General features: G+C 34.7%; 1 protein-coding gene across 3 annotated transcripts in view; it reads left to right on the top strand.

The window, feature by feature from the left end:
• Positions 1-13,884, top strand: part of FNDC3A (fibronectin type III domain containing 3A) — a 158,520-nt gene that overhangs the window by 48,681 nt on the left and 95,955 nt on the right. For all 3 annotated transcript variants that reach the window (XM_044381803.3, XM_026493254.4, XM_044381804.3), the window contains exon 3: positions 4,883-4,958. In XM_044381803.3, the coding sequence (XP_044237738.2) occupies positions 4,883-4,958 (76 nt within the window). The remainder of the gene's footprint in view (positions 1-4,882; positions 4,959-13,884) is intronic.

Below are 13,884 nucleotides of genomic sequence, written 5' to 3' on the forward strand. Positions count from 1 at the left end.
AAAAATAAATCTGGATTGGACTAAATGATATCTCTGGTCTCCTTCAGCTCCGCCTTTTCCTGAGCTGTATGCTCTGTTTTTTTAGAGGTGTTCATGTCAGACTTGTGAGTCTCTAGTGTCTGTGCCCCTTTGTCCTCCTCTTTCCTTCTTCACTCCAGAGATGTCCTTTCTGCTATTCTGGGGTTTTTTTGAAATTTATTTCCTTCCCTTAGTAAATAATTTTATATTGGATCCTTTATAATTTTATTGCTCTTCCATAACTTCTCCAAGCCTTTCTATCTTTTTTATTATCAAAGAATTTACGGAACATGAAGTTTTTATTATGTTCTTATAGATTTTTGTGGTTTTCATTAATGAATATAGTAGGCATATTTAGACCTTTAATCAGTGACATTTTCATATCTTTTGTGTTATGTTTTAATATAACATTTTTGTAGAAATATTCCCGTGTGTCCATAGCCTACGTGTAAGAGTGATTTTAAAATATACATGGTATATGGCATTATCTACAGTCATTGTCAGTAAATCTACCCTTTGGGTTAGGTATGTCAGCCAAAACATGTTTCAAGTATGTGTTTCTTGTTAAAGAAGCCATGTAAATATTAGTAGTACTGAATATTTAAGTTCAGAATACACTTAAAATGTTCACTATTCTACATGTCTCTGTTCAGAATACTGAAAATTGACCTATTGGTGAATATTCGGATAATTGCTTTTATCAACTGTCTGTTCAGCCACTGTTGACCTATTAACTCAAACCAGGCATTAGAAGTTCCTAGCATTTGCACTAAAGGATGATAAAGGAAAACTGGCTGGCTAATGTATTGTATCAGTAGTCTTGAACATGGCACCAAATCTGTTATGAGGGATGTAATTAGAGGTGAAAGAAACTGATTAGGAAAGAGAAACATGTTTGAGTATATTTTACAAAGAGTGTAGTGAAACTGTCAGGACTGAACTCTTGATTTCTTAAAGGGGTTAGGGATTGGAGGACCGGCAGTGCATTTGAGATAAGTATAAACCTAAGATCACAAATCATTTGTTTCTGTGAAATTTGAAGATATTGAAGAATTCCATTGTTAAAGTCAAATAAAGTATTAGGTAATCATTTTATGATACTATATTTGTAAAATTTGCTCTCTAGTATATCCCTTTGCAAATAGAAGCATCAATGATATGAGTCACGAAATGGTGGATAATTTACCAGGTTTCTCACCTGTCACACTTATGAGAGTTACTTTGTAAAATTTCTGTGGTCACTAAATTGTTAAGAAGCTGTGCTATTATGATTATGCAGTTCTGTGGCAATATTTTATCTCCGGTAGAATAACTGTCATTCATAGTTATTCTCTTCTTTCTCCTTATCACATTGTACTTTTGTTTATAATAAGTTTATGGAAAATTTACACTGTTGTGTGCAGATGAGTATAAAATGACGTAGGAATCCAGATAATTTTAAGATAAGTGAGTTCTGCATTTTTAAACTGGACAAAATCTTTTTGATTAGTTGCCAGAAACCTATAAGTGTGCTTAGAATTCAGGCATGCACGTTTATTACAAATAGTAGCCCTGACTTGATCTGTGATGTTAGCAACAATGAAGTGATTTTCAACTGTATGTGTGTGTGAATTTCTTCTAATCAGCCCGCATTTTTTTAAACTTAAAAATAATTTTCTTAATTGGCATTACTCAGTGGCATAACTTGAATCCTCTAACTTTCTTTCTTTGCAGTAACATGAAGGCAGATATTTTTGTCCTTTTTTTTTTTTATTACTCTATACCCATTACCTTGAACAGAGCCTCACCTGTAATAAGACCTCAATAAATATTTGTCAAATGAATGAATGCTTTCCACATAACCCCCAGTCCTCACTGTTTATATAATTCATTAAACAGAAATTTATTGAAAACCTATTATGAGCCAAGCTCTAGGGTATAGTATTTTGTAAGACAAGTCAAGATGTTGGCTTTCAGAGGGCTTTTGTTCCAGTGGCATAGAAACTGCTCAGTAAACCACTTACCAAATAACTGCACAAAATAATTTCAGATAGCGACAAGTGCTAGGTAAAAAATAAAATAGATCAATGTGGTAGAAAGTATGTGAACATACCCCAGAATTTGTTGGTTAGGGAAGGTTTCCCTGAAAATACGACATTTGAAATAATGGGGTAATAAGGACCTAGCCCCCTAAATAAAACCGATGTAGAGAGATAAGTTCTTAGATTTTATAAAATGCATTGTAAAGCCATCTACTTGCATAAAATCTCCCAAGGTTCAGGAATCTCCTTGAGGGAGAAAAATTCCCTAGCCAGAAAAGGTGACTGACTACTTTTTTCTCTTTAATTTTTTTCTCTTGGTTATCCTTCACTCTGATTTCTGTTCAAGCTATTTTCTCATCCTCCAGTGTTTCTTGTGTTCTGATTCATTATTTCTGTTCTTATTTTTGGGTCCTGTTTTTTTTTTTGTTGTTAATTTTCTTTTAAAGTTAGAGTTAACTCTGCCTTTTCTCACTTACTTGGATACTTACTAATTTTCAGTCTTTTCTGTTATAAGTATTTATACATTACTGAAGCTTTTTAAAATTTGCAAATACATTTTTAAATTTCTGATTCTAATTTAACTATACATAGAGGACATGCAGTATTATTCTTTGAAATTTGTAAGATTTGATTTATGGTGTTCTCTATAGTCCATTCTTTTCATTTTCATGTCAATTCCATATGTGCTTGAAAAGAATATGTGTTTTCTAATTGTTAGGTGCAATATTCTTTACATGGCCATTAAACCAAGATTATTGGTGGTGGTGTTAAGATCTTCCATATCCTTGATGATTGTTGTCTACTTGTTCTGTTAATCACCGAAAAAGTAAAATAAACCACCAAAATAGTGGGTTTGACGTTTTCTCTCTGTAACTTTTTTTTTAAAGATTTTATTGAGAGAGAGAGAGAGACCACGAGTGGGGGGAGGGGCAGAGGGAGAAGGGGAAGCAGACTTCACACTACGTGAGTAGCCGGATGTGGGGCTCCATCCTGGGACCCCAAGATCACAACCTGAGCCACCCAGGCACCCCTCTCTAACATTTTTAAATCTAATTTTATTTTCTCTCTTTTTGATATGCAAGCTTAATCCATTTATATTTATTTTATTAATATATTTGGATTATTTCTAACAATTTATTTTGTTTTCCATTAACCTTACTTCTTACCTACTTCGCTTGAAGTGAGGGTCTTTCAGTCTTTGCCTGAAATATTAACCAAGGAGGTGAAAGATCTCTACCCTGAAAACTACAAAACATAGATGAAAAAAACTGAAGAAGACACAAATAAATGGAAAGGTATCCCATGTTCATGGATTGGAAGAATTATTGTTGTTAAAATATCCATACTACCTAAAGCCATCTTAAGATTCAGTGCAGTCCCTATCATTCCAATGGCATTTTTTACAGAAGTAGAAAAAACACTCTGAAAATGTATAAGGAACTGCAAAAGACCCCTGAATACCCAAAGCAATCCTGAAAAAGAATAACAAAGTGGAAGGCATCACACTTACTGATTTCAAGGTGTATTATAAAGCTATAGTAATCAAAACAGTATGGTTTTGGCACAAAAAAAGAAACATAGACCAGTGGAAGAGAATCAAGAGCCCAGAAATAAACCCATGCATGTATGTGGTCAGTTAACATTTGACAAGGGAGGCAAGAACACCCAAATCAGAAAAGACAGTCTCTTCAATAAATGGTGCTGGGAAAATTGAATATTACATGTAAAAGAATGAAATAGACCCCCCACCCCCGACCTTTAAACACCACTCAAAAAAATTAACTGGAAATAAATTAAAGGAAAAAACTACATACAAATCGCTCACTTCAGTGTTGTTTATAATAATGGAAAAATTGAAAGCTACCTAAATTCTTTACATTAAGAGAATGGTTAAGTTGTTTATGGTATGGTCATTTGAGGAAGTACTTTGAGTGATTAATAGTATGGAAAAGTCTTTTTTTTAAATATTAAACTTCAAAAGATACCAAATTGGAGCCCTTTTATATAAATTTATTTAAGGGGGAAAATTAAGCCTATGCATAGGGAACAAGACTAAGAAATTTATCAAAATACTAACAGTGTTTATTGTAAGATAGAAGGACTTCAGATTTTTTTTCCAGCTTTTTGTTTTTCGGATGTCATAAAGTTAGAATGTATAATCTATATAATGAAAACTACTTTAAAAAGGTGGGATTAATTTTACATATTCCCAGATATAATTTGAAATGTTCTACTAATTCAGATATGCTCATCTCAAGCTCTTCTTACCAATTTATACTTTATCTTTTTTTTTTTTTTTTTTGAGATTTTCATTTATTTATTTGACAGAGAGCACAAGCAGGGGGAGCAGCAGAGAGAGAAGCAGGCTCCCCGCCAAGCAAGGAGCCCAATGCGGGGCTTGATCCCAGGACTCTGGGATCATGACCTGAGCCAAAGGCAGACACTTAACCGACTGAGCCACCTAGGCGCCCCAATACTTTATCTTTAAAAAAATGAAATACTTAGCAACTAATGAACTAAGCATAGATCTGCCAAATATTCTGTTTGATTCCATCTTTGTTTCAAGTGAAGTTTATTAACTTTCCAATAAAAATGTGACACTGTATTTCTTTATTCCCTTACTTTTGGCCTAAGTCTGACCTCCAGAAAAGTGAAGTAATACTTTTTGAACAAATGTGTAAAATGTGTAATCCCATTTTCCTTCCCATTTTTATAAGGTTAAATAGCTGACATCTGTTCTAGCAACATTTAGCATTTTGTTATACTGAATTACCCTATTTTGATTGTTATTTATTCTATTATTTTATTTTTTTTGTTTTAATACTCCTTTCTCTCATTTTAAGGTCATTCTGGTACAAGTTAACCCAGGGGAAGCATTTACAATAAGAAGAGAAGATGGACAGTTTCAGTGCATTACAGGTAAGAATGATAATTTGTTATCCTTTGAGATGACAAAAATTTATGGTACATAAAAGTTTACATGCTTATGGTTTCTTCTTTTTCTCACTGTCAGCGCCACACCAACACACAAACTGAATACCTTATGACTTAATTATTCCAGTAGCATCCTCATTAGTCTCTTTTCCCTGGTTTTGTGATTAATCTTATATTCATTCCCCTTCTCAAATATCTTCAGTGAATCCAGTTCAGGTTCCTTGGTCTTTTAAAAAAATAATTGCATCTTCTAGTCTTGCTTTCACTTTCCCTTTAATATTGTGTTCTTTTATCTTACTAAGTTGGCTTATTCACTATCTTCTTGAACCTGTCTTATACTTTCTGTACTATTCTTATCTATAATCTGCCTTTATCTCCACCATCCCTAGCCTATCCAAATCCTACCCATGCTTCAAGACTCAGTTCAGATCTTATCTGTAAAAAAATTTTTGTAAGGTCACTAGCCACCCCCCCACCACATTTATGATAAACAAAAATATTTCCAGATATTACCATATGTCGCTGGGGGGGTGGGGCAGAAGCACCCACAGTTGAGAACCACCACCCTATGTAAAGAGAAAAGCAATAAAAAGATCGCTGACTTTGGTATTAGAGAACCTGGGTTTAAATCCCAACTCTGCTTACTAGTTAGATAGAACTTTTGCATGTTATTTGACCTCTATCAGATACATTTCTCATCATAAAATTCCCTTCCTTATAAATAATATTAGGCCTCTTAGGATGATTGTGAGGGTTAACTAATATGCGTGTAAAGCACTCTAAACCCCATCTAGCACATACAAGGCACTCAGTAAATTGTGTTGATAGACGTTGTGGTGTTGTTTAATTGGAAGTGACCTTTATGTCTTATGAAACTCCTGGCTAATTATTGTGCCATTCGTTTAACAAGTAACTACATACTTTCTTGTAATATTTGTTGTAGTTATATTTTTTAAGTCATTTAAATTTTGTATGTTTAACTTGAAATGTTTATTCAGTCTCTCCAACTAAGTCCTAAGCATTTTGAGGGCAAATACCATTTCTTACATTTCTTTGTATCCCCTTCAGTTCTTGGCCTTCCACATACTGGATACCTAACTAATATTTGTTGTTTTAATTTGAAAAGAGCATGTTAAGTAGGGTGACCATATGCTTTCTCATCCAAACTGATACTTCTGAGAGTGAAAGAGGACCCTAGCAACTACTCCAAGACAACTGTTATCAGCCAAGATTGTCCCAGGTAAACCAGGATTTATGATACCCCCCCATCTTACTGGGACAATCTAGTCTATTTAATCAAAGAAGAAATAGACCTTACTCCTTCCAGAGAGGTAATTAGCTCAGTAATTAAAATTAAAACTCTTAGCCTGCCATCCAAATCTTACATACTTTCTATTCTCTAAGTCAATTTAAATCTGTGTCAGTTAAGGTAACTTCACACACAAATAGGAAGTGTCCATATATGATGAGCTTAAAAGAAACCAGGTAGTAGAATTTATACACAATATAGTAAACTTTGCCTGTCTTTACTTGCCAATCAGGTTTTTATAAAATAATTACATTTTTATACTGCATAGCTCTTAGAATGTAAGTTTCTAATAGAGCACACATCTTAGGTTTATTTGTACATTTCTTCAAATTGTTTTCAATAAATATTCTTTATGATGGAAGCATTTTAACTAGTATAACATTGGTCTTTTCAAACATATCTGGGAATGAGTATCCTTATTACTATTACAGTGTGACTTAAAATACAAAATCATTAATTGCATTTGGATAACCAGACTTTGAATTTTAAAAGTTAATTTGTAACTGTAATTTGTGAATCTTCTCCCTTATGAAATCAGTTAAACTGATTTTTACGTGCTAATTACCCCTTCAGTCAGGATAAAAAAAAAGACTATTTAATTTATAATGTGCCTTTTGTACTAACAGTCTCTTAATAGTAGGAACTGACTACCATGTGAAGATATTTTTAGGTAGGGACACATTTCTCTGCTTCTGTAGGAAAGGGAGACTCCTCTCTGAATGACAGAGAAGAGTAGAGACTTTGTTTTAAAATTACTGGGCAGAGTTTTTAAAAACACAGGATAAGATAAGGGGAACCTGAAAGAAGGTACAAAGCTCCCTCCTTTTTATGTTTTTGTTTTTTAAAATTAAAAGATGGGATGAAGGTGGAAGGAGTAGTAGTGAACAAGGGACTGGGGTGAAGTTTTTGTGAAGACCAGTGTGCCCTCACTCCAAGCAAGAGAAGACAGGATGAGAAAAGACTAATGACTCCTGGAACTCATCTTCTCCTTTTCTTCCCCTCTGCTATCACTAGTTTCTGTTATGTGGCAGACATCTTCCTGAACTAGCTCTAGAGCTAGGTAAAAGGTAAGAATAGAAATAGAAGCGGAGGCAAGAGATAGCAAAGAGAAAACATCTTAAGGGAGGAAAATCATATGCCAGTGAAGCTCAGAGTAAAATAGGATCCTTGCCTCTAAGGCTGTCAAGTTAGGAAAACTTCCTCTTCACAGCCACTAGACCAATAAAAGAAAACCTCAGTAGTAAAACCTGAAAACTGAGATAAATCCAGTTTAAATTAGTAAACATTTGAAGTAGTTTTATTATCTTGTCAAGAATTTATGAAACAAAAACTAAGTTAACAGAAATCACAGGGAGCTTTAGAGATCTAGATGATCCCCTTATTTTATTGCATGTTTATAATTTGTGACTTATAGCTAGTTATGGGCAGAGCTCCGTATAACACTTGATTTCTACTATAGCATACTTCTTGGAGAGACAAATTGTTTATGTTTTTTTTCTTGAATTTACTAGGTGTCTCCTGAGGTATACTCGGCCAGCTGTTGGGGATTCAAAGAAAACTAAGACATAGTTCCTGGCATTCAAGAACACAGAGTAGTAGGGAAGAAAGGGGGGAAATTAACAATTGTATTACAGTATAAAAAGAGATATGCACAGGGTGTTGTGGAAGCATAGGAGGGTTACCGTCATGCAGAGTGATATGTCAGGAAGAAAATCTGTCAAGTAGAAAGTGATAATGTGACCTGTCTTTAAGGACAATAGCAAATGACAACAGGGTCTCAAGGAAGCATTTTAGACAGAGGAAACAGTGTACAAAAGCAACAGAAGGAAAGCATAGCTTGACTTTTTTGAGTAACTGCAAAGAGATAAAAATTGCTTTAAAAGGTGTATAAAGGAGATACAGATGAAGATGAATCTGAAAATGTAGACAGATCTTGAAATGGCTTGCCTGCCATACTAAGAACTTTAACTTCATTGCAAAAGTGAGGAAGAGCCATTGAAGGAGATTATGCCAGAGAGTTAACATCTAGTTTACAGTTTGGAAAGATTTGCGATGTCTTTATGATGTACTATTTGCTGGCTAACTGAACATAATTTTTAAAATTAATTAAAAATTTAAAAAAATATTGGCGATGTTTTCCTTCCAGTAAAAATGGAACAAATACTCTTCTAAATGCAGTGCTGAGCTTCTCTCTCTCTATCTTCCACACCTAAAGAAAAAAGAAAGAAAGAAATGGTTAGGAGCCAGAAACAGGACTTTTCAATATTTGCTTTTCAAAATATGTTTCATATGTATAATGAAAAGAATATACTTTGTTCATTGGATTTGATCTTTTTTTTATTGTTCCATGCGATTTTTTCTGAGTCTTATCCAGGATCTAATGTCTGTCTTCCTTTACTCTTTACCTTATTTCATGTCCTTTTAGATCCTACATCACTCTTAAATATCTAAATGTATAGCTCCCTGCCTTTTACAGCTTTCCAGTTGCCATTCTCCTCATTGGTTAGGTATATTTATACTGCATGATTCTGACTCATACCTCATTTTTGCCATCCTAAGCTTCAGCACAAACACATTATTTCTTTTGAAATCAGAGTATGATCTTGAATCTGTCTTTTTTCTATTAAAATGTATTTTGACACTGTTCTAACAATTTGATGTTTTTATGTGTTCTTCGTGAAGTGCTTTAATATCATTTCAACAGATTGTTTTGTGTGATGATAGATATTATGAAAATTAATTCATCCTTGCCTGGTAATTATATATAGGAAAGTAAAAATGTAATAAATGAGTAAATCTTCAGGTTTAGTATTAATAAATCTTTGTAATATGTGCTAAAAACTGCCCTTCTTAGTTTTGTTTTGTGGGGAATCATGAAGAGTAGAGAATTAGGCAAGGTTTCTGAATTTGGGTTACTGGGAAAGTCCTGGAAGTATATTTCATAGAGAGTATATGGTAAACTCTTTAAAATTCCTGTTGTAGAGCTGGCTTGTAATGGCGATAAATTAGTACTTATCCGTCAGACATCATCTGTTCTCTAAAGTGTTTGCAGAAAAGGCCTTTTTTCAGTTTCTCTCCTCTCCTACTTCTGGATGCCCATACCGAAATAAATGAGGGCAGAAATTACATATGTTTTTAGCCCTGGTGCCTTGCATAGCACTCAGCACAAAGAGAATGTTTAATTAAGTTGAATGAGGAAGAGAAAAAACTAATGTTTCTTGACAATTTTCTACGTGCCGAGCAAATGAAATAGATAAAGACACACAGTTTTCTCTAAAAACACTCCTTCCTGAAAGGCAGGTATGGCTCACTTTTTCTTTGATGACTCCTCAAAAAGAATAAATAGGACTAAAGAATAAGAACTTATTAATTAAATATCTAGTGGCTTTGCATTGTTGTGGAACTTCTATTTTGGTGTGATTCCATGCTACTATATGCAAAAGAAAATTATGAAAAAGCAAAAAGAATATACAGACCAGCTATGCCTAAATAGCTTTTATGTGCCCTGGCCCCTTCAAATTATATATTTTAGGAAGATAAACAACGATATTGATGATTGTTTAATTTATTAACCTAATAGGAGAGTAGTTAAGCACATGGTACCTGGCTTTGAGTTCCAGCTCTATCATGTACTATTACATCAGTCAGGTTATAATAAACAATTTAGCGATTATTTTTACATCCTGTCTTACACTTGTTTGTGTAAATAGGGTGTGTGTGTGTGTCCATCGTGTAGAATTTGGAACATAATTAATCATAGAGATTATTATACTATGCATTTTTGGACATACTGTTTATATCTGTGCAATCATAGATCCCAAGACCTGCGTCAGACATATAACCCCAGACTCAAAGCTAAGCTTCAGGAACAATGCCCCCAAACCATGCTATAAAACCTGTGTGATTAGGAAGGCATCATCAATGCCAAGATTGTACCTGTGCCCTTTCTTCACTAAGAACTCAGTATTACCTGTTTACAGCATAGATGCCCGTTTTGTAACAGGAATCTTGCACTACCCAAGGTGACTCCTCCAACATACAAAGGGGTTTCATATTCTGTGCACCAAAACAAATGACAGTATCCACTACAGTGCAAAAAAGGAAGACAACTTTATGAATAGAACTTACTTGTTTTAGTAGAACTAGAGCTAAATATGAGTCACATATTGAATCTTGTTTGCAAAAGTAAAAACAAATGAAATCTTAGACTACAAAAACAAAAAATATAAGTTCAAAATAGATGGCATATTACTCTGGTTAGACGGTATTCTTTTAACATATTTGAGAGAAGTATTGACAGATTGAACCCGGGAGGGTCACAGGAGAGCATGGAGTCAAGAAATTATTTTTGTAAAAGACTATAAAAATACTTGAAGGATGTTTAACCTAGAAGAGAGCTGTGGCTTGAAGACATTGTTCTCTGCACCGTTACAGGGCAAAATTTAGACTAACAGGTAAGAGTTGCAGGGAAGCAAATTTTGACAGGGAGGAACTGTCAGACCATTATGGCTCTATAAAAATGGAGTCATTGCGTTATTATACCTGAGTCCCATCGTTGTATGTGTTCATGCACTGGTTGAGAGGTATTATGAAAGTAATTATTGCATAGAAAAGAAGAGCAATTAGGTAAACTCCAATATTTATTCTAACTAAAGATTCTTTGATTCTAAAATTACCTGTTAATTAACTGATATCTCTTTAGTTAATTCTGGGAATGAATATACTGACTGAGAGTCTTCGGTTTAACAAGTCTGTGCATGGGCATATTTCATAAAGTAGTTGAGCTAATGAATGGCATTGCTCAAAACAGACCTATGAACAGGATGCCAACCAGTTAATTTATTAATCTTCATTCCTAATGAAATAAACACGTGAAAGAGACACTCACTAACCTTCTGAATTTATACGGGCAGGAGCAATGATGCTGTCTTTGTCTCGGTACATAAAACCTTACTTAACTCAAGTTCAGGGATCATTAGCTTCCCTCTATTTGGTTTCCTTAATGATAGAAATTGTCTCTTTTTCATCTCTGATTCTCTGTGCTAAAATAATGCCTTTAAGTTAGTAGGCATGCTGTCAATATTTATTGAAATTAACTGCTAAAATATATTTAAGTATATTGGTATACTCGTTTGCCTTGCTAACTACTACATACTAAAAATATACTTCTATACTTAGGAGTATTTTAGTGCATCAGAGTCTTCAATATGAACACCAGTTAAGATTGTAGAGTAACAAAGACATGTCAAATATGTAAATAGTGAATCCAAGATAATGCCGGGAATCTGATCATTTGACCATCCTGGATTTCTGCATATTTTCTTATGATCTGATTCCTATATGTAGAAAAAGTGTCAAGGTGAATTCAAGTTTGTTGAGAGGTATTAATCTTTGCTTTCTCGTATCTCACCTTACACAGGGAAGCCAATAACTTAACAGTCTCAGTGTGTTAATTCTGAGCCCTTTCACCCACTATAGTTAGTATGGGACATCAAGCTCCACCTGCAAGTCCTGCTGTTTTCCTTTTTGCTTCCAAGAGGCTGAGAGCAGCTTCTCAACAGTTACTGATATTTTCTCACCATTGTTGCTGCTGATGTTGCTTTCCATTCTGCATGGAAAACCCCAGTGGGGATTTATTTGACTCTTGTTTCTTTTACTATCACCTCATTGAAGAAGTGATTAGCACTGTTGCTCCTGGGGCAGTTATTATTGACACTTTTATTCCCTTTTTTCTTCATGTTGCTGCTATTCATCACAGCTTTTCTATTTTCACCTTGTCTCCTCGTGCCCCTCATTCTGACTCTTCCTGCCATTATAGGGGTTTTTGAAGTTAAGGGAAGGTTAGTCCCAACCAGTAAGTACCACTTTGTCCTTCTCTGTGTTTTCTGGGATCGTGGTGAGTATAACCATGTCTATCTTCCTTGCAGTTAGTCTGCTCTTTCATATTTGTGATCTCCTTTGCAGGGCAAGTCTCCTGAACTGAGGAGGTTTGAGGTTTGAGGTCCTTAATAAATACAGTGCTTTATTAAATACTTATAAGCCCTGTATCCCATCAATCCCAACTCTGTTACCTAAGAGTCAGTTCTCTGCCCTCCAAAAGTTGGAGTGCCTGGCTTTGTTCTTCTTTGTGTTCTTGTCTGAATCCCTTATGCCCATCAGACCTAATCAAAGCCCAAAACCCATCTCTCAGAATGTCTTTATGGGGTGAGGAAGGAGGAAGATGGAGTTGTCATGCAAGTAGGACTCCTAGTTGATTTGCTGTGATATGCTGGAATACCCAAGACATGTATGCAAACTATACTTCAGCCCCCATGACTCTTGTTAGATGTCAGGGGTTTGTTATTAAAAATACCTCTGAAATTTATTAGAAGTTAAATGTCTATTGTTTTAGATATCCTGGTACAGTTACTATAATTAGCAGCATGAAATACTGTACCTGTAACTTTTCTTCCTAAATTCACAACAATAGAACTTTAAAGAAATAACAAGGTATGTGAGTGAATTAATGGTGCATTGTAAAAGGCACAGGTCTAGGAGTAAGTCAACCTGGCTTCTAGAAACATTGGGTGGGAGTTATAGGAAAACAGATTTAGCTCAGTATGAGGAAGAACTCTATAATAAACAGAACTGTCAAAAGGCTCAGGAGTGATCAGTTCCCATCCATCTTAGGTGGTAATGCATATGTTGGCTCTTCACTTGATTGTGCTATTAGGAGGTTTAATTTCTTTTGAGTGGATGGTTGGAGTTGATGCCTTTTAAGGTTCTTCCCAAGTCTAAAATTTTATGAATTCTGTAGCTTTGGGTAGATTACTTAAATTCTGGTCGTTATTTTGCACATATGGGAAATGAGGGTGGGCAAGTGCAAATTTGATTCAATAAGTTTCCATCAGCTCTCAAGTTTTTAGGTGTTTTTAACTCTGCTAGTATGCTATATTTTAAATATATTTTAATAATAAGGAGGTCAGTATTCTAAGAGTATTTTTATAAGACCACTGATAATCTTTGGCCCACTGACTTTCCATCACTACAAATCTGACTGAACTTAACCAAGTTCTTTAGGTTCTACATAAATTATAAATAACACAAGTAGAAACCATATGTAGTAGATTCTTTTTTAAGATTTTATTTATTTATTTATGAAAGAGAGAGAGAGAGAGCTCACAGACGGAGAGGAGGAGGGAGAAGCAGACTCTGTGCTCAGAGGGAGCCTGATGCAGGGCTCGATCCTAAGACCCTGAGACCAAGACCTGAGCTGAAGGTAGATGCTTAACCGACTGAGCCACCCAGGTGCCCCCCGGATGTAGTAGATTCTTATTCCCAGTAGGCATTATTTTGCAGTTCAGCAAACTAAACCATGGAAAAGTTAGGTCCTTTATATATTACTTAGAAAATCTTAACCACCCTTAGAAAATGCTCTAAAGCATAGGTGACTATTTTTCATACTGGTGGAATAGCACATTATTATATTAAAGACTTTGCCCTTTATAATTCCTCCCGCAAGACAAAAAAAAACATCAGTTCTAGTAGAGAGGCTTAAAATACTAGTTTTGAAACATTAATGAGTCTTGTTTGTAAAAATGAATCATGACAGATCATCCATTC

This window comes from Ursus arctos, unplaced genomic scaffold (assembly GCF_023065955.2).
Source record: "Ursus arctos isolate Adak ecotype North America unplaced genomic scaffold, UrsArc2.0 scaffold_10, whole genome shotgun sequence".
Taxonomy (NCBI): domain Eukaryota; kingdom Metazoa; phylum Chordata; class Mammalia; order Carnivora; family Ursidae; genus Ursus; species Ursus arctos.